This window comes from Colletotrichum fioriniae (genome assembly GCF_027942845.1).
Source record: "Colletotrichum fioriniae strain IMI 355084 chromosome Unknown scaffold_1, whole genome shotgun sequence".
Classification (NCBI taxonomy): domain Eukaryota; kingdom Fungi; phylum Ascomycota; class Sordariomycetes; order Glomerellales; family Glomerellaceae; genus Colletotrichum; species Colletotrichum fioriniae.
This window is the reverse complement of record NW_027076837.1, coordinates 5,728,234-5,755,913: the sequence shown is the minus strand read 5'-3', so window position 1 is coordinate 5,755,913 and position 27,680 is coordinate 5,728,234. Positions and strand designations below refer to the sequence as shown.

Genomic DNA, 27,680 nt, shown 5'->3' with positions numbered 1-27,680 from the left:
TTACGCGGGCGTATACCGCATACCGTATCCCAGAAAGGCTTCAAATACGCCGCCATCATGTTCGCCTCGCTATCATCATCCTGGTCGGGGAGGAATGCGCAGCCGCCGCCGCCGCCTCCGCCTCCGCCGGCGTCGTCTTCCTCGACGACCTCGACGTCGCAACACCCCAGCGTATCCAGCACCTCCCGCGCAGAGCACTCGCAGTCCTCCAACACCTCCGTCTCCGTCGCCGCCGCCGCGGCCCCTCACAACGTCTTCTTCGGCGCCGCCGCCGCCCAACACCAACAACATGCGCCTCCAGCCCCGCCTCCTCCTCGTCGGCGGCCGCATCAGCCTCCTCGCCGCCCCCAACAACCCCTCCACCAAACCCTCCTCCCCAGACCAACAACATCACATCTCCGAAGCCCGCGCCGCCGTCGTCGCCTCCATCGGCAACATGCTCGATGGCGAGCTGCAGACCCGCGCGCGGATGCTGCACGCCAATGCGGCGGCGCTCGACAAGCAGGAGCGCGACGTCGTGCGTGCGACGGAGGCGCTGCGCAAGGAGAACGACAAGCTGGCCAGTTCTCGGGGGACGCGGCGCGCCGCGTGAAAGAGCTGGGAAATGTGCAGAACTGGGCCGAGGTGCTGGAGCGGGATTTTTTGGTGCTCGAGGAGACGTTACGGCTTGTGAGGGAGGGGAGTTGTGGGAGCGGGTGTGAGAGTTGTGGGAGTGAGGGAGTTGGAGTGGGAGTGGGAGCTGGAGCGGGAGTGAGGTTGGGGATGATGGGGGGGGATGTGAGGATGGGGGAGGATGGGCATGGCGGTAATGTGAATAAAGAGGGTGATGGTAAGGGGAAGATGAAGAAGCAGCAGCAGCAGCAGCATCACGATGAGCTTGTTGATATGGAGATTGATGGGGGGCATGAGGATTGTTCGGAGAGTCAGAGTTTGACTGAGGCCGAGTCGAGTACCGGGACGGATGGCCGAGCAAAGGGGTCCGAGACGACGTCTATTTCGACATTGTGATTTGCTTGGGCCGGTGGTGGACAGACATGATACCTCTTTTCTTCACGACTGAACGATAGTGATGACTTATTCACGAAACGGAGTGGATTATGAACAACAAAGTTTGATGATTTGGAAACTTTTACCCTCCTCTTTTTACGCCTTTCCGTAACTAAACACCTCTAGGGTCTTTTTCAAACATACCAAACATCACCATTCGCCATGATATTATCTTGTAAAGGAGTCGGCAGCTCAAGATATAGCCACAGCGACCAAGCTATACCGTCAGATGTAGGGCGTTGCACAATCTAGAAGATGCCGGGGAGCAGGACGAACTTCTTCTTCTTGTACGTCTCGGGGAACTCCTTGCGGTACGCGCGCTCCTTGCCCTTGGCCCACTGGGCCATCTGGGCAGCGCCGATGATAATGAAGACGGCAACGGCCCAGCTGCGGCTGGTGATGATGACGCCGATCCACGAGAGAATCTCAAACATGTAGTTGGGGCAGGTGACGAGGGAGAAGCCGTAGCCGCGGGGGATCTGGCGCTCGGTGCCGCCGCGGGAGCGCAGGCTGGCGAGGTTGAGGTGGACAATGGCGTTGGAGGCCTCGCCAAAGAGGAAGATGATTGTGCCGATAACGTCGATGGCGTCGTTGCGGGCGAGGGCGGTGGGCGAGGTGGGCGAGTAGACGTGCCAGGCGCTGAGGAGGCCGGCAAAGGCCCAGTAGAAGAAGGAGTTCTTGAAGATGTTGCGGAGGGGCATGGTGTTGGCGGAGAACTTGTGCACGAAGAGGGTCTCGTACTCGCGCTTGAGGAAGTGGCCGAGAAACATGGCGAGGGTGAGGAGCTGGGTCGGCGAGAGGGCCTTCTTGGCACCGGGGCCCGAGTAGATGTAGGGGCGCAGGCCGACGACGGCGATGTGGATGAGGATGGGTCCAAGGTACTCGATCACGAAGACGGTGCTCCATGCCAATTGGGGTCCTGCGCAAAGAAAGGAGTCAGTTCCGATGTCTCGTCTATATCCTGGCAAAACCATCATGTCTGGAATTGGGCGCTGGACCGCAACGTACCAAGATCCTTGACCAACACCTGGCCGGCAGAGATAACAGCCTCCTCGCTGCTGATCTGTGCCTTACGGTTCTTCAAAGTCTTTTGGGTCGAGGGGTCGAAGAGACCGACGCGGTTGAAGTCACTGAACCCGGCCTGGCGGGCAATGAGGTGCTTGACATCCTCGACGGTGGCATCGGCGGGGACTTCGATAGACTCGGGGAGCTTCTTGATCGGTTGCTTCGGTGCTGTGGGAACAGGTGTAAGTAATTTTTCTCGAGATGTTCAAGGCCGGGTGTGTCTTGCAATGAATCACTTACAGCGGTTGCTCAGCTTGAGCGTGATTTTGGCTGCCATGGCTTCTGATTGTCCTGAGTAAGATGAGGGGTCGTCACTGGGAAATTCGAAATGCACTTTTTGCGTCTGCCCGGGAAGCTTGGGAGAGGAAGGGCTTCAATGGTGCTGGATTTCGGAGCAGTTGTTGAGAAGCTACTGCACGGCCGCTCGATGTGCCTCGGGATGGGTGGGGTTCTGATGCATTGGCACATTTGAGTTTGTACCTTGTAGGTGCATAATGCTTCTCTATGCATCGCCGCCAGGCGCATTGCTTTAAACGGCACGAACGACTAACATCATCTGGTCCTGGCCGCCCGCGACAGCAAGTCGTCTCTGAATTGGCACACATAGCTTTGATATGGAGATTATAGCTAGCAGTCCACAGTTTTGTACGAAACTTATCTTCTCCCGGGAAAACACCCGAAGATTGCCAAGAACTGTGGGTTTCTAATCGAACGCCGCCTGGACACAGTCCCTTCAAGGTTCTCGAGAAGGCATTTCATGAACTAAAAGCGAATTCGGGAACCTTGCTTGCCCTCCTATAGGTATTTGCGCTGGAAGTTTTTGGGATTTGAATATGCTGTCTCTTATACCTTTGATATTTCCCTCAGCTATGTCGCTTTTTGGTCTTTCTCGAGACCGCTCGTTGTGCGACGACGGGACTCTGGAGATGCGGCCTTCAAGGCTAGGTGGACTGTTCAGGACAATCTCGACCGTGGTTCTGCTTGACCCTAGGATCTTGGGGACCAAGTATCTAAAACAGTCCCCTTTCACTTAGGAACCCACCGTACTGATGACCCAGCCGAGTGTTACTCATGCTACACCGCAGTGTTTGAAGCTGCTGTTGGCTTTGTCTTGCTTGTCTCCTCATGGTCTTTTTTTCTAGCAACTTCACCTTCTGTCGGGAAATTTCTGTCGAGTACTCCCACAAAACAATTATTCGAGATACTTTGCATCTGACCGCAAGAAGAAATGATTGTTGGGAGATGGAAAGGTCCTTGAAGGTCCTTGAGTTCCGAGTTTCAAGTCAATCTTTACAGGCCATGCCTCTAATTGTTGTGATCGTATTCTGTAGCATCAAAACGACTGTTCGAAATTGGTTCAAGAAGGATGGCTTTTATCCGACCGCCTGGTCGATACAGAGAGGGCGCGTGGGAAGGTGCCTTCCTTCCATTAGTCAAGGTGCACCCACACCATGCCTCCCACCTCCCACTACTCCGGTCCACGAATCTTGCCTTCCTTTGCCCTCCCTCCGTTTCTCACCCTTTACTTTCTGCCTCTCCTTCTAGCTCTTTACCGTTAGGTATCCTCCCAGTCTCAGTGGTTCGAGTGATCCACCTCTCCCCAAGAGAGTGAGCACTCACTCAATCACTTCCACCACCCATTCACGCATTCACGCCGTATTTTCGATTCAACACTGCATCTCCCACGAGTACGATTAAATGAACTTCATTCTCTGAGCGTGGCCAAGATACCTTTTCCATTCGTTATCTTACATACCGACAATAGCTTTCCAGCAGCATAGCAGCATCGCTCTCACCCAACTGTCGACAAGCAGACTTTCTTCTCAGAGCCAGTCGAAAATGACTAGTCTAGGTGCCACTCCGGAGTTTATTCCGGGACGCCCTTTCCACCTTGGACTGGCAAAATGTTCTACGAATGCCAACAGGACCATCGTGCCCTCCAACCGAGAGACACTTTCCTTGCGACGACAGCGCAGTCAGAAAGTCCAGTCCAAGGTCATCAATGTGCCGTCTTCTCCTACAGCTTCATCCAGCACAAGTCAGCACTCAACAGAGACATCAAGTTCTGCTTTTGACGGCGTCGAAAATTGCAAAGACCACCACATCCATCCATCAAAGAACGACATACCCCCCCGGTACACCCACAGCTCCGGCAGCAGACCGAAAACGCCAGATACAGCTGCATCATATCCCAGTCTATCACAGTCGTATCTTTCACACCCGCCCCCCTCCGAACGCACCAACAGGCCCTGCAGCCGATAGAAGACAAGTAGCGAAGGTTGCTCCAGTGCCTCCTCAAGTGCTTCCTCAAGCCGTACCCAGCCACTGCCAGTCTAAGGTCTGGCGGAGCCCCAAGACGGAGTTGACAGACTCGTTTACAAGAGTGCAGCTCGAAATGCAACGCCTTGGCTTCAGCAGGTCAGCTGCTGCCCCCGCCACATTCGAGGAGCACTTGGAAGTTGTTCTAGCCGAGAAAGACCGCAAGATACAACGAAATGCCGCTGTGTTACGGGCCATTAGGTTGAAACAGAACAACAGAAGAGGGCGCGACAGATAGGCTGTGGCTCGAGCCATACCTCCAACAGACAACCAGCTCCGATTCGAGATACGACTTCAGGTCCAGGGCTGAATGTGGCCACTGCCAAACCATTGTATGGAGCTCATCCATGCTGGAACATTCAGTACACCAAAATGACGGACAGGGCAGAAGATCGATGTGATGAATGGCCTACACTTGCGGTGTACAAGGAAGCGAGTCGCAGGGCTTTGAACAACCAATGTCTGCCTCCTCCAAAACAGCGCAACGTTCAAGACCAAACACACATGGCACTTGGAGATGCGGCGTGGGAAGAGCGTGCATTAATTCACCAAGAACATGTTATTGGCTTGGACAACAGAACAGGCATCTTCTCACTTGGGAATGATGCTTCAACTGAGGCTGATCCGACCCATCACATAGATCCGCAGAGTCTCAACGATTGGACTCGAGAGCTTATTGACGAAATAATCCTTGAGATAGAGGGCGACGTGACAACGATCACGGACGAAGACGAAGCTTAGGCAGCGTTGAACAAGAGAAGAAAGAGATGCTGTCCAAGTCAATCAGTATAAGAGGCAGAAAGAGGAGGCGGAACGAAGACATGTTATATGGCTCGAGTGCATTGGAACAAAGTTTGCAGTTGGCAAAAGCCAGTGCTGGCTATGGATTGAATATGCCGCATTGGCTTTCGGCACGGTCATTATTGGTGGCCAGAACACCTGGAAGGAAACAAAGACGTACGACGCATTGAGAATATAAACCTCCTTTGGCGGACTTTGGGTTGCCAAAAACCAGCGGGAATTCTTTTGAGTAGCTAGGGCTGTGGAACCAAGTCTTACTTGGATTCCGCATTGCACAGAGCACAGAGATACGGGGGAGGTTATTCAGAGAGAAGAAGTAGCTCCTAGGGAAACTAGTGGCAAAGGCTTAGCGCAAATATGACATCTTTCAAGCAACTCTCATTCAAGATACATGTCAGCTCTTTTATTCGTGTACTTCTGCAGCAAACCGATTTTGCGCGGTGCTTTGTAGGTTTTGCTTGTTAACAGGAGTAAATAGCCCTCCGTGTGCCGATGGAACTGAAAGGAGCTTACAACATATATATGCTGGGATGGCAAGTTTCGTTCCTACCTGTAATGGAAAAGCCTGACCAAAATGCTGCCATACGAACCTATGCAATGATTGAAAACGGAATGCCTTGATTGAGGTAGCAACATCTTGTTTGTGAATAGCGTCGCCTGCCCCTCTTTTGAGCTGGATGAACCTTAAAAAAGAAGAAGCTCTGTCCTGGCAGAAGCAACTGCCAGGGCCACCTGCCAAGGTGAGGAGGTACCTACTAAGGTGACCAACCCATGGATACCTTGAGGTACCTACCTAAGGTAAGGTAAGATGAGGAAGGTACCTCTTTAGCTCAGGAGCTTCTTCCACCGAGGTTCAGCCGTGGGGTGCAGGGCAGGAACGAGGAAAGGTGGAGGGCTCCAACCCAATGCGGTGAGAAGTGGGGATTTCAGCCTCTCGCTTTCTGCTTGCTGTCCTTCCACCTCTCGCCATCAAACCTTTCCTCCACACAAATACCTTACCTGCTTCGCTCTCCCTCCTCCTCTTCCCTCAACGACCCCAACCACCTCCAATCCCATCTTCCTTCCTCTTGCGCGTCCTCTTCCCGGCATTGTATTTACTTTTCTCCAGGAGCGCATTGGTTCGCGGCTTGACTTTTCTTTCCTTTCCATTCTCCCAAAGACGCGAATTCAAAGCTTGGTTGCGTCTTTTACGCAACCCTCATAACCGAGATGTCAGAATTCTTAGGGTACGAAGACCTGGGGACCCTCCCAATCTCAAGCGCAATTTCGCTCGACATCCTTGCTAACCACATACACATATATATAGATCTCGCATCTCCCTCATCTCCAAGAGCGACATTCGGTAAGGACTTGGAGGACTCTGCACTGCTCCCCAGTCCCCTTGCTCATCGCCTCTAGATATGTCGGCGTTCTTCACGAGATCAACTCAGACGAGTCTACCGTCTCGCTCGAGAATGTTCGCTCTTTCGGAACCGAGGGTCGAAGGAACAGACCCGAAGAAGAGATAGCACCCTCCGACCAGGTTTATGACTACATCATTTTCCGTGGCAGCGATGTCAAAGACTTGAGGATCGAAGACCACCCAGGCATCAAGGAGAATAAGCCTCCTGCCATGCCTGAGGACCCTGCCATTGTCAACGTAAGTATTACCTCCGCGTACCCCCTCTCCCTCGACGCATTTCATGATGAAACATTGCGGATGTAAATCTTTATCGTCTTGTCGGAAAAGCGCAACTTACACGATGTCGAAATTTCCGTTGCCTTCCTTCTGAATTGAAGCGTCATTTCTTCTCCAATTGTTTGATACAACGTATCGAAACATGGCTAATCATGATGCGCATTATAGGCTCGTCCTCGTCCCGGTCAGGGACCCAACAACCAGCCGCCTCCCGCGCCTGGCTTCGGTCAACCTCCTTTCCAGAACAACTTTTACCCCCCACCTGGCCCATGGGGTCCCGCTCCAGGTCCTGGCCGCGGTGGTCCCGTTCCTCCCGCTGGGATGGGCGGCATGCCCTACCCTCCTCCGCCGGGATGGTTCCCTCCCGGGCCCCCGGGCCAAGGCTTCCCTCCCGGCCCTGAACAATGGAACAACTACAACAACTACCCTCCCGGCCCCCGTGGACCTGCAGGCCCTGGCGGACCTCACGGCCCTGGTGGTGTACCTGGTCAGGCTCCTGAGAACCGTGGCACTCCCGGTCCTCAAGATGGAAAGCCTGCGCCGATTGGCGCTGCTGGTGACAAGCAGAAGCCCGCTACCCCGGCTGCCCAAGGTGCACCAAGCGAACCGAAGACGGCACCTCCGCCTGGGTTCCAGGCACCCGCTCCCACGCCCCCTGTCGACTCGAAGCCCTCTGTGGCAGAGGTCAAGGCGACTGCTGCATCCTTGAACGCAGCTGGCCCCGCTAAGCCTGTCGAGCTTCCTGTGCCCACAGGACCGAAGAATATTGGCCGCGTCCAGCCTGTGATTCCCCTGGCTGGTTCTATGCCCAAGGCCTTCCCAGTACCTGTGAACGATAGCAACGCTGCGCAATCTGCTCCCAAGGCGGCCGCGGCTCCCACCGCTGCTTCTGTACGCGATGCGACTGAGGCAGCAAAGGCCGCCGTTGCTTTGGCCATGGCCAACATGAATGCTGGTAATGTTGCAGTTCCGACTGCGCCCCAGGGCAACGGCAATGCGATGGACAACTTGACTAAGAAGGTCAATGAAATGAGGGTCAACGCCGCCCGAACAACTCAGCCAGGAGGAGGTCGGGGCCGAGGCCGTGGCGGCCGCCAAGGTCAGGTACAGGGCCAAGGCCAGGCTAAGGTTGACGTCCCAGATGCGGACTTTGACTTTGCTCAAGCCAATGCGAAGTTCAACAAGGACGACCTGGTCAAGGAAGCGATTGCAGGATCGCCTCTGAACGAGACTCCCACCAATGGACCTGCAGCCGAAGCCCCTGCTCCCGAGGTCCCAGGCACTAACCCGCCGATTGCCTACAACAAGACCCGATCATTCTTCGATAACATCTCGAGCGAGGCTAAAGATCGGGCAGATAACAACGGTCAGAAGCCCGGTGGCCGCGAATGGCGCGGTGAGGAGCAACGCAAGAACATGGAGACCTTCGGCCAAGGCAGTGTCGATGGCGGATACAGAGGCTACCGTGGCAGGGGTCGTGGCCGCGGCCGCGGCTTCGGTGGCGGTCGTGGTGGACGAGGCAGCTACCGTGGTCGTGGTGGCCAAGGTGCCCCGTCTCCAGCTGCGAACTAGACGCTTCTTAGGGCCAGGGCATCGCGAACGGTTTCGCATGCTGCTTGGAGCAATCTTTCTCCGGACAATGCGATTCCGGATCGGGCGAAGGACTCACGATTTTAACGGACGTAACTCGATTTTGGAATGGAGCATGCGTCCTTTCAACACATGCCAATCATGCAACACTTTATACGATGTATTATCAATCCTCGATTCTCGATTTTTCTCGGATTCCCTTGGCGATGGAGCACTGGGCAGGCTAGTCCTCTGCATTGGTTTTGCCAGATGGGCAGGAATCATAGGACTGCTATTTTGACACATGGGATCGGAAGGAGTTTGGCAAGTGGTAGCCGCAAGCAATGGGAGCTGCGGTCTCATGAATGCGCGGTGACGACAAAAAGGGAATATCAGGCGTGGGTAGCTAGCATTGACTTCTCGTTTACTCGTTGGTTCGGGGGACATCCCGGAACAACACGATACGACAGCAGAGACAGGTCTTCTATCTGGCATTCGAAAGGGAGCATGGGTGCCCTGAAAGTCTGAATCCCAAGCGACCAGGATTGGAGAAGTTAAGAGAAAAAGAGGAATTTATTTTGGTGGTAGAACCTAGAATCAGGCGACGTGGATAAAGGCTCTCGGTCTTCCATCGTCTAATGCAATCACGCCAGCCGCCAATTTTCAAGTGCACCTATTCATCCATGTTATTGTAAAAATATTGGCAGACACGTAACTGAAGGATGCGGACAAAGCCACGAAAGCTATGTCAGTACACCTCGCTGCAAAAAATAGTTCCACCTTGTCGGTTGATGGATCGGAGAACCCTCAAGTGTATTTGCTCTGCTGGTGCCGGAGATAGGTCGCTGGTGCGGATACGGGAGATAGGTTGTGAATCAATGTATAAAAATTTGCCCCGCCACACCCCGCCAAACGTCATGCACCTCAGTCAGACACGTTTTCGGCGTGACGCACTCTGCTTCTAAACCTCCAGTAGGTACGCAAGACTTCTGCCATCGTCGCCATACAATTCCGAAAACCTCCCATGACAACGATATTTCCCCTCCAATACTTACCTCACCACTGAGAGCTCACACCGATTGAACCATTGCGCAATGTCGAGCCGTCAGTTACGTAAGCTGCAAAAGCAGCGGGAGCTCGAACAGCTCCAAGAAGCCCAGGCCACCGCAGACGAGTCTAGCGAAGAGGAACCCGAGCCCGCGCCCATAAAGCCCCGACAGAGCTTGTTTGCAGCCCTTGGAGGCGGCGACGACGATGAAGACGACGAAGAGAAGTCTGATGATGCGCAAGACGAACCTGAGCCCGAGCCGGAAGTAGTGCCACAGCCTGCGAAGAAGAAGAACAAGAAAAAGAAGAAGAAGGCCAAGAAGGCCGCGACGCAGGACGAATCCCCCAAACCAGCCGACGACAAGGAGGATGAGATTGATCGGGCTCTTCAGGAGCTCAACCTAGCCCGCAATGCAAGCACCGATGCCTCGGACAATCTCGCCCAACGCAGCCGCGATATCGACGACCTGTTGCAGATCAACACCCAATACCTGAGAGCGATCAACGAGATGCGCGCTCTCTTTGGAAAGGAGGCCATCCAAGCTGCTCAAGACGAAGAGAGAGCCGAACAGGAGGCGGCGCGCCGACAAAGAGGCCCGACTCAGCAGGTCGATCTGGAGACGGCGCTTCGAGGGGACCCGCGCAAGAAGCTGCCTGAGATTTCGCTGCGACGCAATGTCTTCATCCAGGGCAAGGAAACATGGCCTCGCGCGACTGCTGTGGGCCTGGTCATGAAGGAGATCAGGAAGGGCGCCGATGGTCTTACCGAGTTCGCCTTTGTACACGAGAAGGCCTACGACAACGTTCAGATCATGTTCTTCAGCTGCGTTCAGCTTGGTGACCCCATGCAGATGGTGAATCTCTTGATACGGTATCCCTATCACATCTCGACATTGCTCCAAGTAAGCAAGGTTGCCATTCAGGACCAGAATCAGTCACTGGCTGCAGACCTCTGCGAGCGAGCACTCTTCACATTCGGTCGATCTACGACATCCGCCTTTAGACAAAAATTGGAGCAGGGCAAGGCTCGTCTGGACTTCCGCCGCCCCGAGAACCGCGAACTTTGGTTGGCGGGATATACATATCTTAAGAGTCTCATCCGCAAGGGAACCTACCGGACGGCCCTCGAGTGGGCAAAGCTTCTCTTCAGTCTCAACCCGAATGATCCCTACGGCATGAAGTATTTCATTCACACTCTAGCGATCCGAGCACGCCAAGCACAGTGGCTCATTGAGTTCCTCAACACTGGTGAATTTGTGGCGGACGAGACGGATGATACCTACATCAAGCAGACCATGGTCCTCGCCAAGCTCCAGTCGGGCGACACGGAGGGAGCAAAGATGACTGCAGTGGCCGGCATGGAGCGGTTGCCGTGGCTATACTGTGCTCTCTTCCAGGCGCTGAACTTGGAAGCGCCGCCTCCCTTGTGGGGAGTCCGACCTGACACGGACGAGCGCGAGTTCTGGACGAAGCTGTACGTTCACCAGGCCAAGGACATTTGGAACAACACGCAAGCAATCGACTTGCTCAAAGAAGCCGTCAAGCTTGCGAAGAAGCCGACAGAGACGCTCCCTGAGGATATGCCGGCAACAACCCGTACAGCGAGATGGACGTGGCTGGAGGACACTCCGGCCTTGTTGAGTGGCATTCCAAGGGCCATTCTTACCCAGGAGCCAAACTACGCCTTCGATCCGCTCCCGCCTCTGGAGGATGAGAACATCTTTACGAGTGAGGGAGTCCGGATGCCGTGGCGACAGGACAGCGGGCAGGGTGGAGGTATGCTCGCACAGGAGCGAGCGCTTCTCAACATGCTTCGCAGACAGCATCAGCGAGCCGAGGCCCGGGGCGCTGGAGCTGGCGCGGCCGCAGGAGCTGGTGGTTTGGGAGGTATGATGGGTGCGTTCCCTGAAGACGACGATGACGCTGGCGATGGCGACTTTGGTGACGCATGGGAAGGAGCGTTCTCTGAAGGCGAGGGCGGCGACGAAGACGATTTTCTGGAGGGTGAAGGAGGGCAGCCCCCATCGGCTGGCGTGGTGCAGCGGCTTGCTGATTTGCTGGCGTCTATGATACCTGGTGGTTGGCCGGCTGAGCCAACCGTTGACGATGAGGCGGAAGGCACGGATGAGGAAATGCCGCCTCTGATTGACGGCGACGAGGATGTTGGTAGTGATGAGGCACGTCAACAGCCTGGGGCAAACTAGCCGCAACGATCGACTGGGTGTGCCTATCTAGATAAAGGGCCTGTTGCCCTCGATAGTTTCCTAGAGGTATAGAGCATCGATACCCAAGCAAGAAGATTGATCAAATGATGTCCATCTCGTTTATTCTTACCATACTACTCCTACGTATCAGCCCGACATCAACTTGCAGTCGTCTTCAACATGCACACGGACCCCTGTCCTAGCGCGAGCAGACTAACTTGCGGGTTCGACCGCACGCGACATCCATGAACGTCGGAACGAAAGAAGGGGGGCGGAAGCAAGGACGATCTGCCAAGTGTGAAGAAAGAATACGGAGGCGTTTCCTGGAACCTGGGACATCTCACGTGTGAAGGGTCTGTAGTCGCAAATCGCAAGAGAGTACGGATATCTGTTCTGCATTTGTAAGGTACTTACTTTACTTCGAGTTACACTTGTGCATCTGTACCACTGTCACTGTCACTCTGAAATGAAATGCGCTCGCTCAGTACCTTACGGCGGGAATGGGGGTCCCTCTCTGTTTCAGGGGGGTGATTCGGGAGAGAGAAAAGAGCATTTTGGAAGTTGCAAAGGGCTGAGGTGAGCAAGTTTCAGAAGCGAGACGGGGGACTCTCTTCTCTGGGGGTGGTTGGGTTCAATTCGGCGCTAGCGGCTACTGGGGGGTTCGGATGTCAGTGAGCGTGCTGCGCGGCCTTTCCATGCTCTTGCGCCATCGACGGGCGATTCTATGGGAATTAATAATGCGATTTGGCAGCACCAAGGAGGACAGATATATAATCGTCCAGGTGACCACCATCTCATCCTGTCTTCCGACGATTTCCCTCTGATTTTACTTTCGAATTAAAGATACTCTCTCTCTCTCCTAACCGTAGTTCACTGTTCTCGTAATATAAGCGACCACCCAGGTTTATAAACGACTGGAGCTTTCCTTGCCCCTCCTTAATAGCTCTCTTCTACCCCGCCAAACGCCATACCGCAAACTCTCCCACCTGCAACTCACTGAATTTCCAACCTCTCAACCTCCTTCCAAACACCACTACCAAAACCGACACAATGGCTGAGCACACCTACAAGTTCAACGTCAGCATGAGCTGCGGCGGCTGCTCCGGCGCCGTCGACCGTGTCCTGAAGAAGCTGGATGGTTAGTCCCCTCTCCCCACAGATTTCCTCCCCCATGCCATCCCCTACTCCAGATTCGCAACTTGTCCCTACCGTTATCGGTCCTCGGCCATGACTCCGAGGTGACCGGTATTCGGCTGTCAGGCGCCGTGCACAGATTTGGGCATGTCTCGTCTGTTTAGAGATGACGGGAGACAACGGACATACATAACGCTGCACAGAGGCGCATTTCCCATACATTGAAAGAAAGAAACACGTGCTGACCGAAGCTTCACCCGAATACAGGCGTCAAGTCGTACGAAGTCTCCCTCGAGAGCCAGACCGCCACCGTCATCGCCGAGGAGAGCCTGCCCTACGAGAAGGTCCTCCAGACCATCTCGAAGACTGGCAAGAAGGTCAACTCTGGCAGCGCCGACGGCGTTGAGCAGAGCATCGAGGTCACCGCGTAAACACTTTTCTCGGTCTGAGTAGCGGACGGAATATTCTTTGGGCAAGGAGTTTATACAGAACGTTTTGACCACTGTGGCAAAACGCAGTGCGACAATACGTTTTTTTTGGCTGCTGAGGACTTTTTTGGCTTTTGCGTACTTGCGAAAACCCCCTATCAAAATAGATATACTATGATTGCTTCCACTTTCTACCACTTATCTGTGTCCAACAGGTGTCTATCTGCTTTCCGCTAGCGAAAAGAGATTGGCGCGAAAGCTGTATGGCTCAGTCACTACAATGTTGCTTGGCCGTGACGGTATGCGAATAGCTTCTCACAGTTGGATGCCAATGTTTGTGCGAGTATCCTTTGAGGATCCTTTTTCTGTTCTCTTATTGCGCTTTTTGCCTTGAAGCCACATCTGACCCGACCATGTTTCTGAACTCTCGATCATCATCATTGTGGTTTTCTGCAAGATTTTGTAGCGCATCTTCGGTATTTAATCTCAAATTTGAAGCTGTGTAAGATCTCATTGAGACGGGGTGTTCATAAGCTGTCCCAGATTACCGTTGCCAGCACACACACACACACACACACACACACACACACACACACACACACACACACACACACACAGATATAATACCAGTCGGGTATGGCTGCCCACAAAACATAGTAGACTCCTGACAAAGATCACCGCTGAAAGCTCTTTGGGATTTATTCGCAAACAAGAGCGGCGCAACTGAGCCATTCAAGGTCATGTCTGTCTCCTTCTGGACTTTAGCACGCGATGACAATGTTACCATCTCGGCCTGGAATTAGGAATTCTAGGCTCGCATCCCGACTCCTCTTCTAAAACGATAGAGGCAACGCCGGTGGCAGTGGAGCATAAATAGAAAGCTCTCATCTGGGTGCCATCGATATACATGGCCTTGGCTGCGTCGAGCTGTTCTCTGAAGGTTCCGCATAACTGTAGAGTACGCGGAATGCGGGATGAAGAAGCTGATCGGCGTGGGCTTCAGTGACATGTCATCTTAGCACGGAACGGAACAGTCAAAAGCGTTGTTGGACCACAGGTGGCTACCAAGACGACAAAAAGCTGCCCCTCCGCTCTGTTAAATCCGTCCTCGAGCAGGATAGACGTGCCCCTCCTGCCCTTCATGAAGTTTTATTATGGATGGCAGGGTTGCTACATACTTCAGTCTGCAATAAGCTCGCCGCCGTCTCATCAAGGGACGCATTAGAAGAGCCCTTGGGGGATATCCCACCGCCGATCTTGGTGCCTTGCCCAATGGGAGCTTCTAGATCGAGCATGAGACGGGAGGACACGTGAAGTAGGGACCCTGAAAGAAAGAGATATGCAGCATGTTTGGAAGCATACGTCTGGTTAGTTACGTAGGGCGGTCTAGGTAGTAAGGTATCTGGCAGTGGCTGTCGACACCCGGAGCTCAGTCCAAAGGGTACCCACACCCGCCAACGCCACCCGGGGAGCCGGGGAGGAGTGCCTACCAACGTCATTTTTGCGCCGTGGGTGGTGGGGGGGCGATGGGAAAGAGCTGGGGGTGATCCGCACAAAGCGCCGGCCGATGAGCGGCTGGATACATTTCTGCGGTCTGGGCTATCGTCTTGCCTTTGCTTTGCGCGCCTGAGTTGTGTCTAGGATGGTGGGAGAGACAAGTGAAAAGGGAAAGCATCACACAAACAGATGACCGTCCGGCCCTGCCAGATGACGACCGGACCCGAAAAGTGGGTGGCGGTGCTTGTACCGTTCCCCGTTTTTTTTCTTCGCTTTTACGGGACTTGCCAAACAAATTGTTTGGTGAGGTGGAAGGTACCTCAGAGAGCACGTACCCTTACCCTTAGTTACCTGCCCGAACCTCTCATAATACTTCGCCTTTCCTTGCATCAAAAAGATGAGACCGCTGGGTTGCAGTTCTCGACACTAATGCAATTTCAACTTTTTGCAAAACATACTGCTGCTGCCTTGAAGTCAAAACGGACACCTCTTACTTCATCCGACTACAACTCTACTTCAAGCTCAACCGGCAACACTACTTGAGAGAGAGGAGAAGAACCGGCTTCCAGAACACATCCCACCAGCCGCCATCTCATCTCCATACCTACCACCGAGAAAGAGACAAAAACCGTCTTATATTCGCACAAACCCAACTTCCTCCTACCACAGCCTTCCTTCAAAAAAACAAAACAAAAAACACATTTCACAATGGGAACACCGTTCGTGTCCCTCCTAGAGCCGACCCGGCTCGACGCCTACATCCGCGGCGCGCCGCACGACGAGCAGCCGGCGACGATACCAAAGGAGATTTGCGACGCCATGGAGGTGCGCGAGGCCGTCTTCGTCGCGGAGCAAGGCGTCCCCGCCGAGAACGAGTTCGACGCCGACGACAGCCGTGCTTGCCACTGGGTCTCGTACGCGTCAGTCAACAAAGTCGTCGAGCAGGAGGTCCTCGACGAGGCCGGCAACGTCGTCCGGCCCCGCCGCAGCAGCACCCGCAGCACGCCCATCGGCACCATCCGCCTCGTTCCCTTTCCCCACGCCCCGCACCCCAAGGACGGGGGCGTCTACTGGGACGGGGTGTTGAAGGAGGATCCTGCGGCGGCGGCGGCGGCGGCGGATCTTGCGCTGAACGGGGGTGACAAGGAGTCTTCAGAGTCGACGAGCAGCCCCGTGGAGGAAAAGATCGAGAGCGCGGCGGAGCACGTGGGCGAGGAGAGGCGCATGTCGGCAACCAAAGTCTTTGCGCCGGACCGCGCGACGGCGCTGCACGACGGGCGGGAGCCGTACGTCAAGCTGGGCCGGCTGGCCGTGGTCAAGGAGTTTAGGGGACACCGGATCGCGAGGCTGCTGGTCACAACGGCGCTGGCGTGGCTGCGGGCGCACCCGAGCTACTTTGACCCGAGTATCAAGGAGATGGGACTCGAGGCGATCGGGGCGACGAGCGCCGAGGAGGTGCCCAAGTGGAGGGGCCTCGTCTGCGTGCACTCGCAGGCGGCTGTGGTGGGCGCGTGGGAGAAGTTTGGGTTCCGGGTCGACGAGGAGATGGGGACTTGGTGGGAGGAGGGGATCGAGCACAAGGGTATGTTTATGCGGTTGGATGTCGGGGAGGAGACGGCCATTCTTTGAAGAGAATGGATAGAAATAGTGATGCTGGGCTGGAGGTTGGCTGCTTAAAAGGAGAGAACAGAAGGAGAGGCTGGGGAGGCATCATCGCCTAGCTTAGCAATGATTGATGATGGGGTCTGGCTGATTGAGATGGGGGATCTTTGATGGTTTACGATACCCCATGATGATGGCTTTCTGCTTTTTTTTGGGACCGTGGTCCCTTACTACTATTACCTTAGTAGTCTCGTCAAGACGACATGGACGTGTCGAGTTTTCGCATGTGTTCACAGGACATTATGATGTATGATGAAGGAACAGTGACATGCTATGACGTTACGGCATCACCGAAGTAGGCGTCTCATACAATCGACAATACGGCGATACTGGAAGGAGGAAAAGGGGGATATGTCATTCTCATCTCACATTAGACACCGTGGGGAAACGCCGGGGTTTTGTTCATTTGCTCTGACGAGCTTCGGCTTTTATTGGAATAAACCACCTTTAAGCCGTTAAGAGACAAGATGCCGTAGCAGCTGCGTTCCCCCATTTCCCGAAACGCGCGCAAATGCAAAACAAAAAGGGTCACCAGCGCAAAACACCGCTTTCTTTTCGTTCATGAGTGAAGAAAAAAGACGTTGAATTGCCCTGTTATGTAATACCACGCCTCCGATTTGATTTGTCCCCCAGAAAGCAGTTTTTTGACGTCTCGATAGAGAAATAGGGAAAAGGGGGAGGTGTAGATGGAACCCCCATTTTTTCAACAGGTCTCCTCCACGTTTGTTGCCCGCCTTTCTTAGCTCCCTCCCCTTTCTCTCATTTCTCCAAACCAAGCGTGTTCACGGGGAACGAGCATGAGAAGATGATGCCTTTTCCCACTATTTCCCGGGGAAAGAAAGACAAAACCACCCACAGTCCCCAGACACACGCCTCTCCAAATCCCAGCAGCAGAGTTTCATAGCCCTTTCCATGAGGGGTAAAACACATAGACAAAAGGGAGTGATGAAAAACCCTTTACCGGTTGGACTTGGCGACACGCTCGAGCTCGTCCTTCTTCTTGATGGCGTAGGAGTTGCTGGAGCCCTTGGCGGCGTTGATGAGCTCCTCGGCAAGGCACTCGGCGATGGACTTGACGTTGCGGAAGGAGGCCTCGCGGGCACCGGTGGTGAGGAGGGCGATGGCCTGGTTGACGCGGCGAAGGGGGGAGACATCGACGGCCTGGCGACGGACGGTACCGGCGGAACCGATACGGGTGGAGTCTTCGCGGGGACCGCAGTTGACGATGGCGTCGACGGCGATCTGGATGGGGTTCTGGTCGGTCATCAGGTGGATCTGTAGCGGTATGTGTTAGTCTCGACTGTTGTTCCTTGCAGTTGTGTGTTCTCTTGGTGTCGGATTGGCCAAAAGGTTTTTTGGCTTGTGGGTGCGGGCTCGGTAGAGTGGGTGACATACGATCTCGAAGGCGTGGGCAACGATGCGGACAGCCATGAGCTTCTTTCCGTTGTTGCGGCCGTGCATCATGAGGGAGTTGGTGAGACGCTCAATGATGGGGCAGTTGGCCTTGCGGAAGCGCTTGACAGCATAGCGGCCAGCGGAGTGGGTGACATAGACGGGGTTGCGGAGGGAGATGTAGTCACTATTCGATTCGGTTCGCGATTAGCTTTTTGAATTCTCCAAGTCCCAAGTTCCTTCCTAATTGCGACTCCTCGGTGAATTGATGTTGCTCTTGTCGTCGTCCATCGCGTTCCTGCGCAAGAAGGAACAACAAGTGCGTTGGGAGGTGGACTCACGTCAGAGAGATGTCCCGGACCTCAACATCGTAATCCCACTTGTTGAAGAGCTTGACGTTGCCGACCTCCTTGACAACGTCCTTGGGGAGGACATCGTAGTTGCCCACGCTCTCGACCTCGATATCGCCGCCGTCAGACATTTTCGCTCGACCTTTGGGGGGTTAGTAGACCTTGTTGGGAAGGAAGATCGAGAAAGGCTTGGGGTGGGAAAATGTGGTGGTCGTGGGTTGAAGTTGTCCAAGTGCGAAAGTACGCCGCAGAGTGGGTTTCGATTTTTGCCAGCTCGCTCCTCGAAAACCGTGACTTTGGTGCACAAGGAACGGAACCACCAAGGGCTTTTGGTCCGGGCTCTGGTCCTCTCGCTGGGCCACTGGGCGAAATATTTTTTTTCAACCCGCGGCGGTGGTGGTGTGCACCCAATCAGGTCCCGCAAAGTAGATAAAGTGGACCCACCCGCGTGCAATTTGTTAGGGTTGGCCAACCCTCCAACCGAAAGGCCTGGAGGGGTGGTTCTGGAGTGGCACCTCTTCCCGCAACCTCATACAATTGAAATTCCTACTCCCGACGACCTAGGTGCCTTTGGTATTCCGACCGACGACATCACAAATCAGACAAAATGGTACGCACGCGAAACGACGCCCCTCCCCCCGTGTGCGCGACGCACAAATTCGCGACTTGGCCGGATCACGATGCTGACTTGAATTGGATGTAAAGGCGCCAGCTGCAGGAGCTAAGAAGCAAAAGAAGAAGGTTCGTCGCAAAAACCCGTGTTCCCATAAATGTGTCTTGAAGTGATAAAATGCTGACCTTGTCGCGATAGTGGTACGTATGATCCTATGCAATGCACACGCACAAAGAACTTGTCGAAATATTCCCCAACGATACTCTATCCTCGGACGCCACTGCCTCTCTACCACCCATCGATCACCCGACTTACCCATCGTTATAGGTCCAAGGGAAAGGTCAAGGACAAGGCCCAGCACGCCGTCATCCTCGACAAGGCCACCTCCGACAAGCTCTACAAGGATGTTCAGTCCTACCGCCTGGTGACCGTCGCCGTCCTGGTCGATCGTCTCAAGATCAACGGCTCCCTGGCCCGCAGATGCCTTGCCGACCTTGAGGAGAAGGGCATCATTAAGCCCGTTGTCCAGCACAGCAAGATGAAGATCTACAGTACGTCGAACCTCCAGTCTTACGAGAGAATCCAACGAGAAACAGCAAAGCTAACATTCATCACCAGCCCGTGCCGTCGGTGGTACTGACTAAACCCGCTCAGCCATTGAACGTGGTACGCGTGACGACAAAAATAAAAAGCAACGGGAATCAGGGACGGATTTGGTCATATCTGCCTAGTCAGGAGGCTTTTCGGATGCTCAATGAAGCATTATACCTTGGGCCTTAGGGATCGGATTTGCTTAGCACCGCAAATGGAACGGAGTTGATCGTACATCTGCTGCGTCGTCAAATAGACCATGATCACGTCCTGACGTCCCAATGATACCGGCCCAAAGGTTATCGTCCCAGTGCATGTGGCCCATATGCGTTGTGCTCCTCCCTCCGACGTCATAGCCGAGTCTCGTCTCGCTCCCGTTGGCGGCCCTCGCCATGCTGGTTTGCCTATGAAAGCCCAATTGCGAAGGCAAGCGGAGTTCTCCGGGGGTTCGGACTCTGCGGGATGGAAGTGGCTCCGAGATAAAGTCAGGACCCGACAACTGTAGTCATCGCTGTGCGGATAATATCATTCGCCCATGAGGTGGTTGTTGTTACGATACTCACTGTCTCCAAAGACCCAATAGTGGTGCTGCAACAACTCTCGCCCGCCTAGAGGCCCACAGATGTTGTTCCCGTCCGAAGAAGAAAGGCGCATCTGATGCTGTAGGGCTGTGACGCACAGCTTACTATCGTTCGCTCCGTGTTTCCACTTCCATGATGCGCTGGAAGCTCGAGAGCCAAGCGAAAGACCGGCTTGCCTTGGGTCTTGGCCCGCAGTCAATCCAGCCCTAGAGGTCACTGTTAAAGGCCCGATGTCGTGCAGAGTAAGGACAACGGTTGCTGGGCTGAGATGAAGTGTTCTCGTGGCACAAAGGTCTGAGCGAAGCCCTCGTAACATAGAAGGGTCTTTCAATGGCTTTCATACTACGGTATTGACGATGGCAACACTACTTGAGCCTCGTTAAGCGCCACTAGAGAGGCTGACGCTAGAATTGAACCATTATTCGATGATGGAATGCAATACCGCGGTTTGCGCATCTTCGTTGGTCGACTCATTTGCCGTCCATCGTATTTCGGTAGTAATGACAACGTAATAATAATTTTGTGCATACGGAGTGGAGGCTTCCTTTAATCTGTCACTCGCTTGATGAATTACTCGCGTTCTTGGTTTCCGGAGACATCGGCGTCAGCGCTGTGATAGGTACTGGCATGAGCGTCAATGTCTATGTCACTTTGGCTGCCACTTTGACAGGAACGCGCCGTTCCCTGGTCTTGCGCTTAAGAACACGCGTTCTATACTGCGAAGTTGAAGACGCAAAGGCCGGGTGCGGGGATACAGTTTAAGAGCTTCTCAAGGTCTTTGCCGGGGCCCAAGCCCGGAGCCCGAGATGTCGGACACGTCAAGGGGTTGTCAGTGGGAATGGACTCGGAAGTGGTTCGGGCTGATGAGATTAAACCAGTCGTTGGCGGCTGGGCGCTACGGCGGGACTTCCCAGGCGCTTTGATCAAGTTTGGGGGTGTTTGACCAGGAAGTCAAATTGATTAGGGCGGTCCGAAATTTGATGTCATGTCGAAATTGGCAGCGTCACGAAATGCCCCTTTTCCGCCTTCTCTTTCAGCGACAAGGGGAATTGGAGTTGGATTTTTGGAGGGGTTGATGGAGATGAGAAGTGATCAGTCCGTGAGGTGGTAGCGCGGTTCGCGTGCGATCTTGCGTGCATCGAGTCTTCGAGGGGCAGGGAGCATGATTTGGTCGAACGTTGATTGGGAAGGCGAAGAATGCCAGAAATGCCTTGCTGAATGTTAGTCGACAGGGGAAGTTCCAGGGTCTCATTTGAACAAAGGAGCGGCACATGATGCGGCTGTAAGCCAGACGTGAACGTCATGTGGTGGCTGACGAATGACAGGGCCACAGAAACAGACAGGCCATATGGCAGCGGGATGGAGAGATTCAAGACACAGCTGACTGGTTGACGAACCCCCAAAAAGACGGATATGACGAGAAGTGAAGAGGATGGACCGGGTCACTTGGTTCGTTTCAACTTTGATGTGGAAGCGTAGACCCAAGAAGCTTGTGAATTTGCCGGCATGAAGGGGGAGAGGTGGTAGGATGGGGATTAAAGGCATGTTTTAAGGTAAGGAGGGTATGTTGGTGGGATGAAATGGAAGGCAGGCACGGCAGGCTCAAGTACTCCATAGTAGGTACTAGGTAAATTAGCTGTCAAGACTCGGACGAGTTCGTGGAGAAGGGAAGGAGCATAAGGAATATTGGTTCGTGATGTCCATTCTCGCCATGGTTTGGTAGGTGCACCAATGCTGCATAGGCACTTACTGTGTAGGTAGGTACCTAAGGTGAGGTAGGTACTGGTCAGGTGCGAAGTAAGGTAGTTAAGGTACCGAGAGTCGTTTAGTACCATGAGCACCTTCCTCTACTTTCATAGGTTGCTTAGCTCGAGGTTGGGTATCCGTGAGGTACCTAGGGAGGCAGCAAGCTATCTTGGAGAAAGTAACGGAGGAAGTGACGGAGGGGCCTAGAGCAAATGACCTTGCCTTGTTGGTCGTAGTGACAGATGGTGAAAGTGAGATTTCCCAGGGTCGTGGAGAGCTACACATGGAAGGCGCCCAAGGCTTAAGCCTCCAAGGAAGGAAGGAAGGAAGTTGGCTCCCACTTGGATGCCAATGTCGTCAGGTACGGATACCGTGCCTTTGTCGTCTACCTTAATTAGTGGCCGGGGTGGATGGAAGAATGCCAGATGGATGCAGGCGAGCTGCAGATGCATAGGTCCTCCGAAGACAAGGGATGGATAGGTACTCTGCAGTACCTTAAGGTATGCATGGTGGTGTCGGATGCCCTCACCATCAAGATAGAATATGCCCATCTTCTCTTGCTCCCATGTGGCAAGTGCTCTAGCGTTCTTTTACTTTGGGTTCCCTACAATCCAGGCCATGGAGTTTGGACAATTGGTGTTTGCCAGATCAGGTCTCGAGGTGTATTCCAAGGTCAGTGTTCGCAAGAGTTCAGCCTTTGACGAGGCTGCTACATGGTCTCAAACATGCCCCCTCCACTTCATGCTTTGCAACCATCTGGCTTTCTCGGGGGTCGCCTGTCAAGCCTGTTCCCAACTTTGCCGCTGGCCAGGCGGCGTGGACAAGCATCAAGAGAGGAGCTGAGGTGTCAGGAGCCTGGTTTATGCAGTTCCATGCAACTTGCGGTGCGTGTATCCGTACGGAGTAACGGAGTACTGCGTAGAGGGTGAGAGCGTAGGTGCTCTTTTTAGATTTGGATCGCCTGTCCCGGTCGGGTCGCATGAACACTCCTTCTGCGCCCAATTGACTGGGTCTCGAGACCATTCCCTTTGCAGCTGATTACAGATGGCAACCTGGTAATTGCACACTCCACCATAGGACATAGGACCCAAAAAGACAGCAGGAGCAGATGCAGGACTCGAGGTACCTGATTTCCTGCTGCGAGACTGCGGAGCCCCCGAGGCCCCTCTTGTCTTCCATTTCCAACCTCCGGATTGACTCCGTCCACTTACCTTACCTTGGGCAATCGCAACCCGCTTGCCTCCATCCTCCAGATGCAATTCGACCACACAAGTTCCTCAGTCACAAAGTGAGGTATCTGTACTGAGCGATACCTTTCTCAATTATTATGCTCTCAGAACTTAGGTCCCATTGGATTCTATGGGAGGTAAAAGACAAGTACTTACAATAACACCAAAGGTACGGAGTACTCAAACATGATATGGCGAGCTTCCATTCATTGCCCTCCCTCATTGCGCCTTCTCATAAACCTGCAGCAGATATAATTGGTAATTATCCGGTACACCGTCTCCAGGCCCCTCCCTCCTTACTGTGTGTGTGCATGTGTGTGTGCCGCCCGTACCTGGCCCCTTCCCTTTCCCGGCCTGTGATCTCCATGTGTGCCAACCAAATATGATGCGCACCACCAGATGATGGCCCTGATGTCAGGCACCACACCCGCCCTGTCTTACATCTTCGTTCTGACTTCTCCTGCTCAGTCCTCCCCTCCTTATTCCCAACTTGCACTGTCTTGATCTGACCCCATCTGAATGGACCGTGACCAAACCAGGTTTGCCCACATCCGCCTGTCTCGCCTCTCCTCTTGTTGCTTCCCTCAACCTTACAAAGTCCAAGTCCATCCCGCATCCAAAAGCCTCCGCCGTTCCTGTCCCGACTTGACTTCCTTGTTCCTCCTCCCCATTCAAGTTCCCGCCTCCACCTCTCCCACCATCACCGATCCCCTTTTCCCTGCCGCTTGCAGACAAGACAACCACAGACGAAACAAATACTCGCCCACCTCCCTTCAGCTCTGCTTTCTTTCTCTCCGGCGCATCAAAGATACCTCTCTCTGCCTGTGCCTTGCTCCATCCATCTTTCGCGACAAACCCACCACTGCAGTTGTTCGACATCTTCCATCTCTCTTCTAGAGTATTGCGCAGCCAACCCTTCTTACCGCCTCTTATCCACCATACATTACTACCCGCCTGCTTGGATTACCACATCGGTGTGACAAGCACCCTGTCGACACTGTCAACCACTAACCGCTGATCATCCTCCCTTTTTGGTCGACCACGAACCCAACCGTCTCCAGTCCCTGATTGCGAGTCCTCTTTTCTCCCACTCGCAACCTCACAACCTCGTCTTCTTTGCCTACCCGAAGGTCCTCACTACACACGAAATGGCGCACAACATGACCGACGCCGAGCTCGACCTCGACTGGCAGCCCAATGGCCGCCGCCCTCAATCGTGCGTTCCAGTTGCCCGCCCCAGTTAACCAAAAACCTTCCGAGATACGCAGCTGACCCGCAGTCGTGCAGTACCATTGCTCGTTCCTTCTCCCAGGAGCTTGCCGATATCTTCCGCCTCGACGAACCCGTCACAGACGAGAAGCTTGACCAACGGTATGTAGAGCCGCAACACCCAGAATCATGTTTCACCTTACGACATGCAGCTTTACACCCAAAGGAGTAAAGTCAGAAAGCTAAGAGAATCGTTACAGAAAGCAGAATGTTCAGAGCCAGACAAGCGAGCTTGAAGCTCTCGAGCGTCGCATTCGCGAAATGGAGGAGCGGTTGAAAAGCAACAATGTCAACAAGCAAGCCGCCACACAGCCTGCTGCTGTCGCGGGAGATGCTGCCCCAGCATTGTCAAAGGAAGCCCAGGAGAAGGCCAGGTCACGACCAGGTACGGCGCGCCAGAACCAGCCTCATGCCCCGTCTTCGGCGAACATGCCGCCCACGCCTACTGCCAGCGAAGGTGAATACGAATTCGTCGGCAAGGATGACCTTGACGACCACCCACCCCGACACTAGATCGCTGCATGTTTCCTACACAACCCATACAAATACCCATGATACCACGTCCCGCCCGATTCTTCTCTTTCTTCCAGTACCACCGCCTCTACCGAGCAAATCACCAGTCAAATGTGTACTTTGAGATTACGAAATGCTGACTGTTGCTTCTTTCTGCTCACTCAGACGGCGACCGCGACCAGGCATGAGGGTAGACTTGCCCTTTTAGATTGCACAACCAGACTACTTGCACCGGCTCGAGCTCATTCTCGCATATACCCGCACTCCTCGATTTAACGCCTTCACCAAGCTATAGTAGCAATGTTGCACTCTCGGCTTGAGCATGACTGAAAAGGGCCTTTACCTTTGGCATGTACCCATGCCGGCTACCACAACCCGAGACGGGGCGTCGCTCGCTACGTTTTCCAGAGCGCTTCCTAGACTTGGAAGCATGAATTCTTCAGCATCCCGATATGTTTTTGCAGTTGGCTTTTCTTCTCTTGCGAGCCTGAGTGGTCACGCATTTTTCACCAAGTTTATGGAGTTTGAGCATGCCTGAGCGGATCATCCAAGATGGATCGACTGCCTCTGGTCATTGATGGCACGTCCCTGAGAGAAGAGGGGCATCTGTATATACCAGACGAAGAAGTGGAAATTCACCTCTAAATTGCCTCAATCGTTTGGGACGCACAGTGAGCATTTTCCACGGCTGCCAAGTCACAAAACCTTCGGGTTGTCGGACTACACGGCCGGCTTCACCTTGTGCAAATTCCGGATCTCCAAGCGTCGTGGGTCTGCGCGCACGCGGCATCTCACTTTTGTGTTTCCCTTGTGACCAGAGGTGTACACGCGAATGGATGAACTGATTATTCTAGCTAGGCGACACCTTTAGGAACTCTGCGAACGCCACTTGAATGACATAACGGATCCTCTTCCAATCCTGGCTAGCGAAGTAGCATTTGCCTCGAACTCCTATGATTGACAGGCTGTCGTCGTCGAACAAACATCGTACGAGCTCTTTTTCCCAAAGCTGACGAAGGTTCCTGAAGCTCCATAATTCAATTGGACGAACATGCTCTTGAGGGCGACGCCTCCAAAGATAGAACGATTAGTGGCACTATTCTGAATCCCACCAAAGCACATTTCGGAGCTCCCAGGCGCAGGGCCAAGATTGATAGACTCCTTGAGAATCGTGCCCACGTAACCGCCTGCTGTAAGGAAGAGCATGTCGGGAATGCTTGCGGCCGAAGCGCACGGGAACACCCAGGCTTTCAGCTTTGGATCGTGAGCCGAGTCGGGAATGCCAGCATAGTAACCAGCAACCATGTCGCCAGGAAGAAGCACAAAACTACTTCCAGTATCAATGGTGGCAATGGTACGCTTCTTGAACACGTTCCACTGCTTGCTGTCCATAGTGCTCGTGCGAGTTCCCTTGAGCTCGAAGCTCCAGTGCTCGTCGTCGTCCACGGGCGGCTCATTGGTCTCCACTGTGCCCAAGGCGTATCCAAAGGAGAAGAAGCCCTTATTCGAATTGGCTCGGAGATCGATACCGATCCACTCGTAATGCAGCGCCGGCTTGAGACGGTCGAGCATGGACGGCATACCGGGCTTGACAGACGAGGGCTTACTCTTGGCGAGACCCATGACACCGCTGATTTTGGGTTCGATGGCCCACCGCGGGGCGACGTTGACGGCGGATTGGATTGTTGTGTTGGCGATGGTGAAGTGGTTGTTGTCCGTCACCAGGCCGAAGCCAACGGTGTCGAAGTACACCTTGCCGGAGCTGGTGGACTTATCGACTATCGGTCACTTGTCAGTTGGGATACTTGGTGGTGGTAGGATGAAGCGAGAACGTACTGTACGATGACTCCCAAACTGCGCCAGGGACCTCTTGACTCGACGCCGACTTTGCAGGGTCGTAGAGCGCGGGCTTGCCATTCACGGCTACGTCGCCGAATTCGGTATCGGTGGTCATCAGCCAGCTGTTCCATCGTGTAAGTTGGAGAGATTTCAAGAGTTCAAGGGACGGAAAGGACTGACAAGTCGGATGATGCGGTGTCGATGATGACGGGCATCTTCTGCATCGCTGACCCGACGAAGACGTCTGTCAGCCAGTAAAAGTCATTGCTGCTCTTTGCGGCAACGACGGCGGCTGAACACGAGTATGTCAGCTTTGGGTTATACGTTGGGGTTTGCGGTTCCGAGATCGACGGAAAGGGGCAAAGGGGGAAGGGGGCGCAACTTGCATTCGTATCCTTCGCGCCGGGTCAACATGTTGTGGTTGGCGAGCGACTCCGGAACGGGCATGTCCCACCGTTCGTAGGCGGCTGCGAGGGCAGCCGGGCCGTCCAGGACGAAGTCTGGGTTCGATCGGGCGGAGACCTTGAGGGTGCTGGTGCTGCGGCGTTGGAGGTCCGGTAGCTCGGCGTGTTGTTGTTGGGAACTGGTCGGAATGGCGTGTGCCAATGCCGACCATAGCAGCGGGAAGGCGAGGTAGGGGATCATCGTTGCGGGTTGTCAGATGTTTGGTGGCTATTGAATCCAGAGTTTGAAGACCTTTGATCTGGGTGAGGATGCCAGAGATGTTCTCTTTCGCAAAAAGGGGGGGAGCGGGATTTCCCCCTTCTATATATATCCTATTCTTGCATGCATTCACCTTTGCTTTTACGGAAGCTTGATCCTAGTTTCTTCAGTTCCAGGGGATGAGTGTCGACAAGGCAATTTGTTTGTTTCGTACCGAGACTTGGTGCTAACGAGACTAGTGACGATGTCGCAACACGATCTTGTTTGTTGTTTCTCTCTCTCTCTCTCTCTCTCTCTCTCGCATTACTTCCTCTTTGCCTTGCATCCGCCCCTTCTTTGTTGCCTGACTTTCGCCGTTCCTTACATGCGAGTGCAACATGTGTCACTCCGCGGATATTGGGGCGGAGGCCGGGGAGGAAAAAACCCCCGAGTCGTGCAGATAT

General features: G+C 54.0%; 10 protein-coding genes across 10 annotated transcripts; 7 read left to right on the top strand and 3 right to left on the bottom strand.

Annotated features, from left to right (window-relative positions):
• Positions 1-57: 57 nt before the first annotated feature.
• On the top strand, positions 58-592 carry N0V96_001492 (uncharacterized protein; the record flags this gene model as incomplete). Its single annotated transcript, XM_065756243.1, has 2 exons — positions 58-134; positions 196-592. 2 exons carry the CDS (start codon positions 58-60, stop codon positions 590-592), a joined length of 474 nt encoding a protein of 157 aa, XP_065615483.1.
• A 703-nt stretch (positions 593-1,295) lies between these two features.
• On the bottom strand, positions 1,296-2,389 carry TSC13 (3-oxo-5a-steroid 4- dehydrogenase; the record flags this gene model as incomplete). Its single annotated transcript, XM_053191872.2, has 3 exons — positions 1,296-1,966; positions 2,056-2,280; positions 2,353-2,389. The coding sequence occupies 3 exons, from the start codon at positions 2,387-2,389 to the stop codon at positions 1,296-1,298; spliced, it is 933 nt and encodes a 310-aa protein (XP_053050480.1).
• Positions 2,390-6,441: 4,052 nt separating this feature from the next.
• On the top strand, positions 6,442-8,482 carry N0V96_001490 (uncharacterized protein; the record flags this gene model as incomplete). Its single annotated transcript, XM_053191873.2, has 4 exons — positions 6,442-6,458; positions 6,539-6,574; positions 6,631-6,871; positions 7,079-8,482. 4 exons carry the CDS (start codon positions 6,442-6,444, stop codon positions 8,480-8,482), a joined length of 1,698 nt encoding a protein of 565 aa, XP_053050481.2.
• Positions 8,483-9,573: 1,091 nt separating this feature from the next.
• Positions 9,574-11,730, top strand: N0V96_001489 (uncharacterized protein; the record flags this gene model as incomplete). Its single annotated transcript, XM_053191874.2, has 1 exon — positions 9,574-11,730. The coding sequence occupies one exon, from the start codon at positions 9,574-9,576 to the stop codon at positions 11,728-11,730; it is 2,157 nt and encodes a 718-aa protein (XP_053050482.1).
• A 1,050-nt stretch (positions 11,731-12,780) lies between these two features.
• Positions 12,781-13,295, top strand: ATX1 (Cytosolic copper metallochaperone; the record flags this gene model as incomplete). Its single annotated transcript, XM_053191875.1, has 2 exons — positions 12,781-12,868; positions 13,132-13,295. The coding sequence occupies 2 exons, from the start codon at positions 12,781-12,783 to the stop codon at positions 13,293-13,295; spliced, it is 252 nt and encodes an 83-aa protein (XP_053050483.1).
• A 2,202-nt stretch (positions 13,296-15,497) lies between these two features.
• On the top strand, positions 15,498-16,418 carry N0V96_001487 (uncharacterized protein; the record flags this gene model as incomplete). Its single annotated transcript, XM_053191876.1, has 1 exon — positions 15,498-16,418. The coding sequence occupies one exon, from the start codon at positions 15,498-15,500 to the stop codon at positions 16,416-16,418; it is 921 nt and encodes a 306-aa protein (XP_053050484.1).
• Positions 16,419-17,408: 990 nt separating this feature from the next.
• On the bottom strand, positions 17,409-18,324 carry RPS5 (40S ribosomal protein uS7; the record flags this gene model as incomplete). The annotated part of the gene is made up of 3 exons (XM_053191877.1): positions 17,409-17,726; positions 17,847-18,030; positions 18,185-18,324. 3 exons carry the CDS (start codon positions 18,322-18,324, stop codon positions 17,409-17,411), a joined length of 642 nt encoding a protein of 213 aa, XP_053050485.1.
• A 476-nt stretch (positions 18,325-18,800) lies between these two features.
• Positions 18,801-19,450, top strand: RPS25 (40S ribosomal protein eS25; the record flags this gene model as incomplete). The annotated part of the gene is made up of 5 exons (XM_053191878.1): positions 18,801-18,833; positions 18,899-18,951; positions 19,005-19,010; positions 19,134-19,357; positions 19,425-19,450. The coding sequence occupies 5 exons, from the start codon at positions 18,801-18,803 to the stop codon at positions 19,448-19,450; spliced, it is 342 nt and encodes a 113-aa protein (XP_053050486.1).
• A 4,651-nt stretch (positions 19,451-24,101) lies between these two features.
• N0V96_001484 (uncharacterized protein) lies at positions 24,102-24,735 on the top strand (the record flags this gene model as incomplete). The annotated part of the gene is made up of 3 exons (XM_053191879.2): positions 24,102-24,169; positions 24,241-24,324; positions 24,423-24,735. 3 exons carry the CDS (start codon positions 24,102-24,104, stop codon positions 24,733-24,735), a joined length of 465 nt encoding a protein of 154 aa, XP_053050487.1.
• A 951-nt stretch (positions 24,736-25,686) lies between these two features.
• N0V96_001483 (uncharacterized protein) lies at positions 25,687-27,219 on the bottom strand (the record flags this gene model as incomplete). The annotated part of the gene is made up of 4 exons (XM_053191880.1): positions 25,687-26,513; positions 26,572-26,696; positions 26,755-26,841; positions 26,957-27,219. 4 exons carry the CDS (start codon positions 27,217-27,219, stop codon positions 25,687-25,689), a joined length of 1,302 nt encoding a protein of 433 aa, XP_053050488.1.
• Between the last annotated feature and the right edge of the window lie 461 nt (positions 27,220-27,680).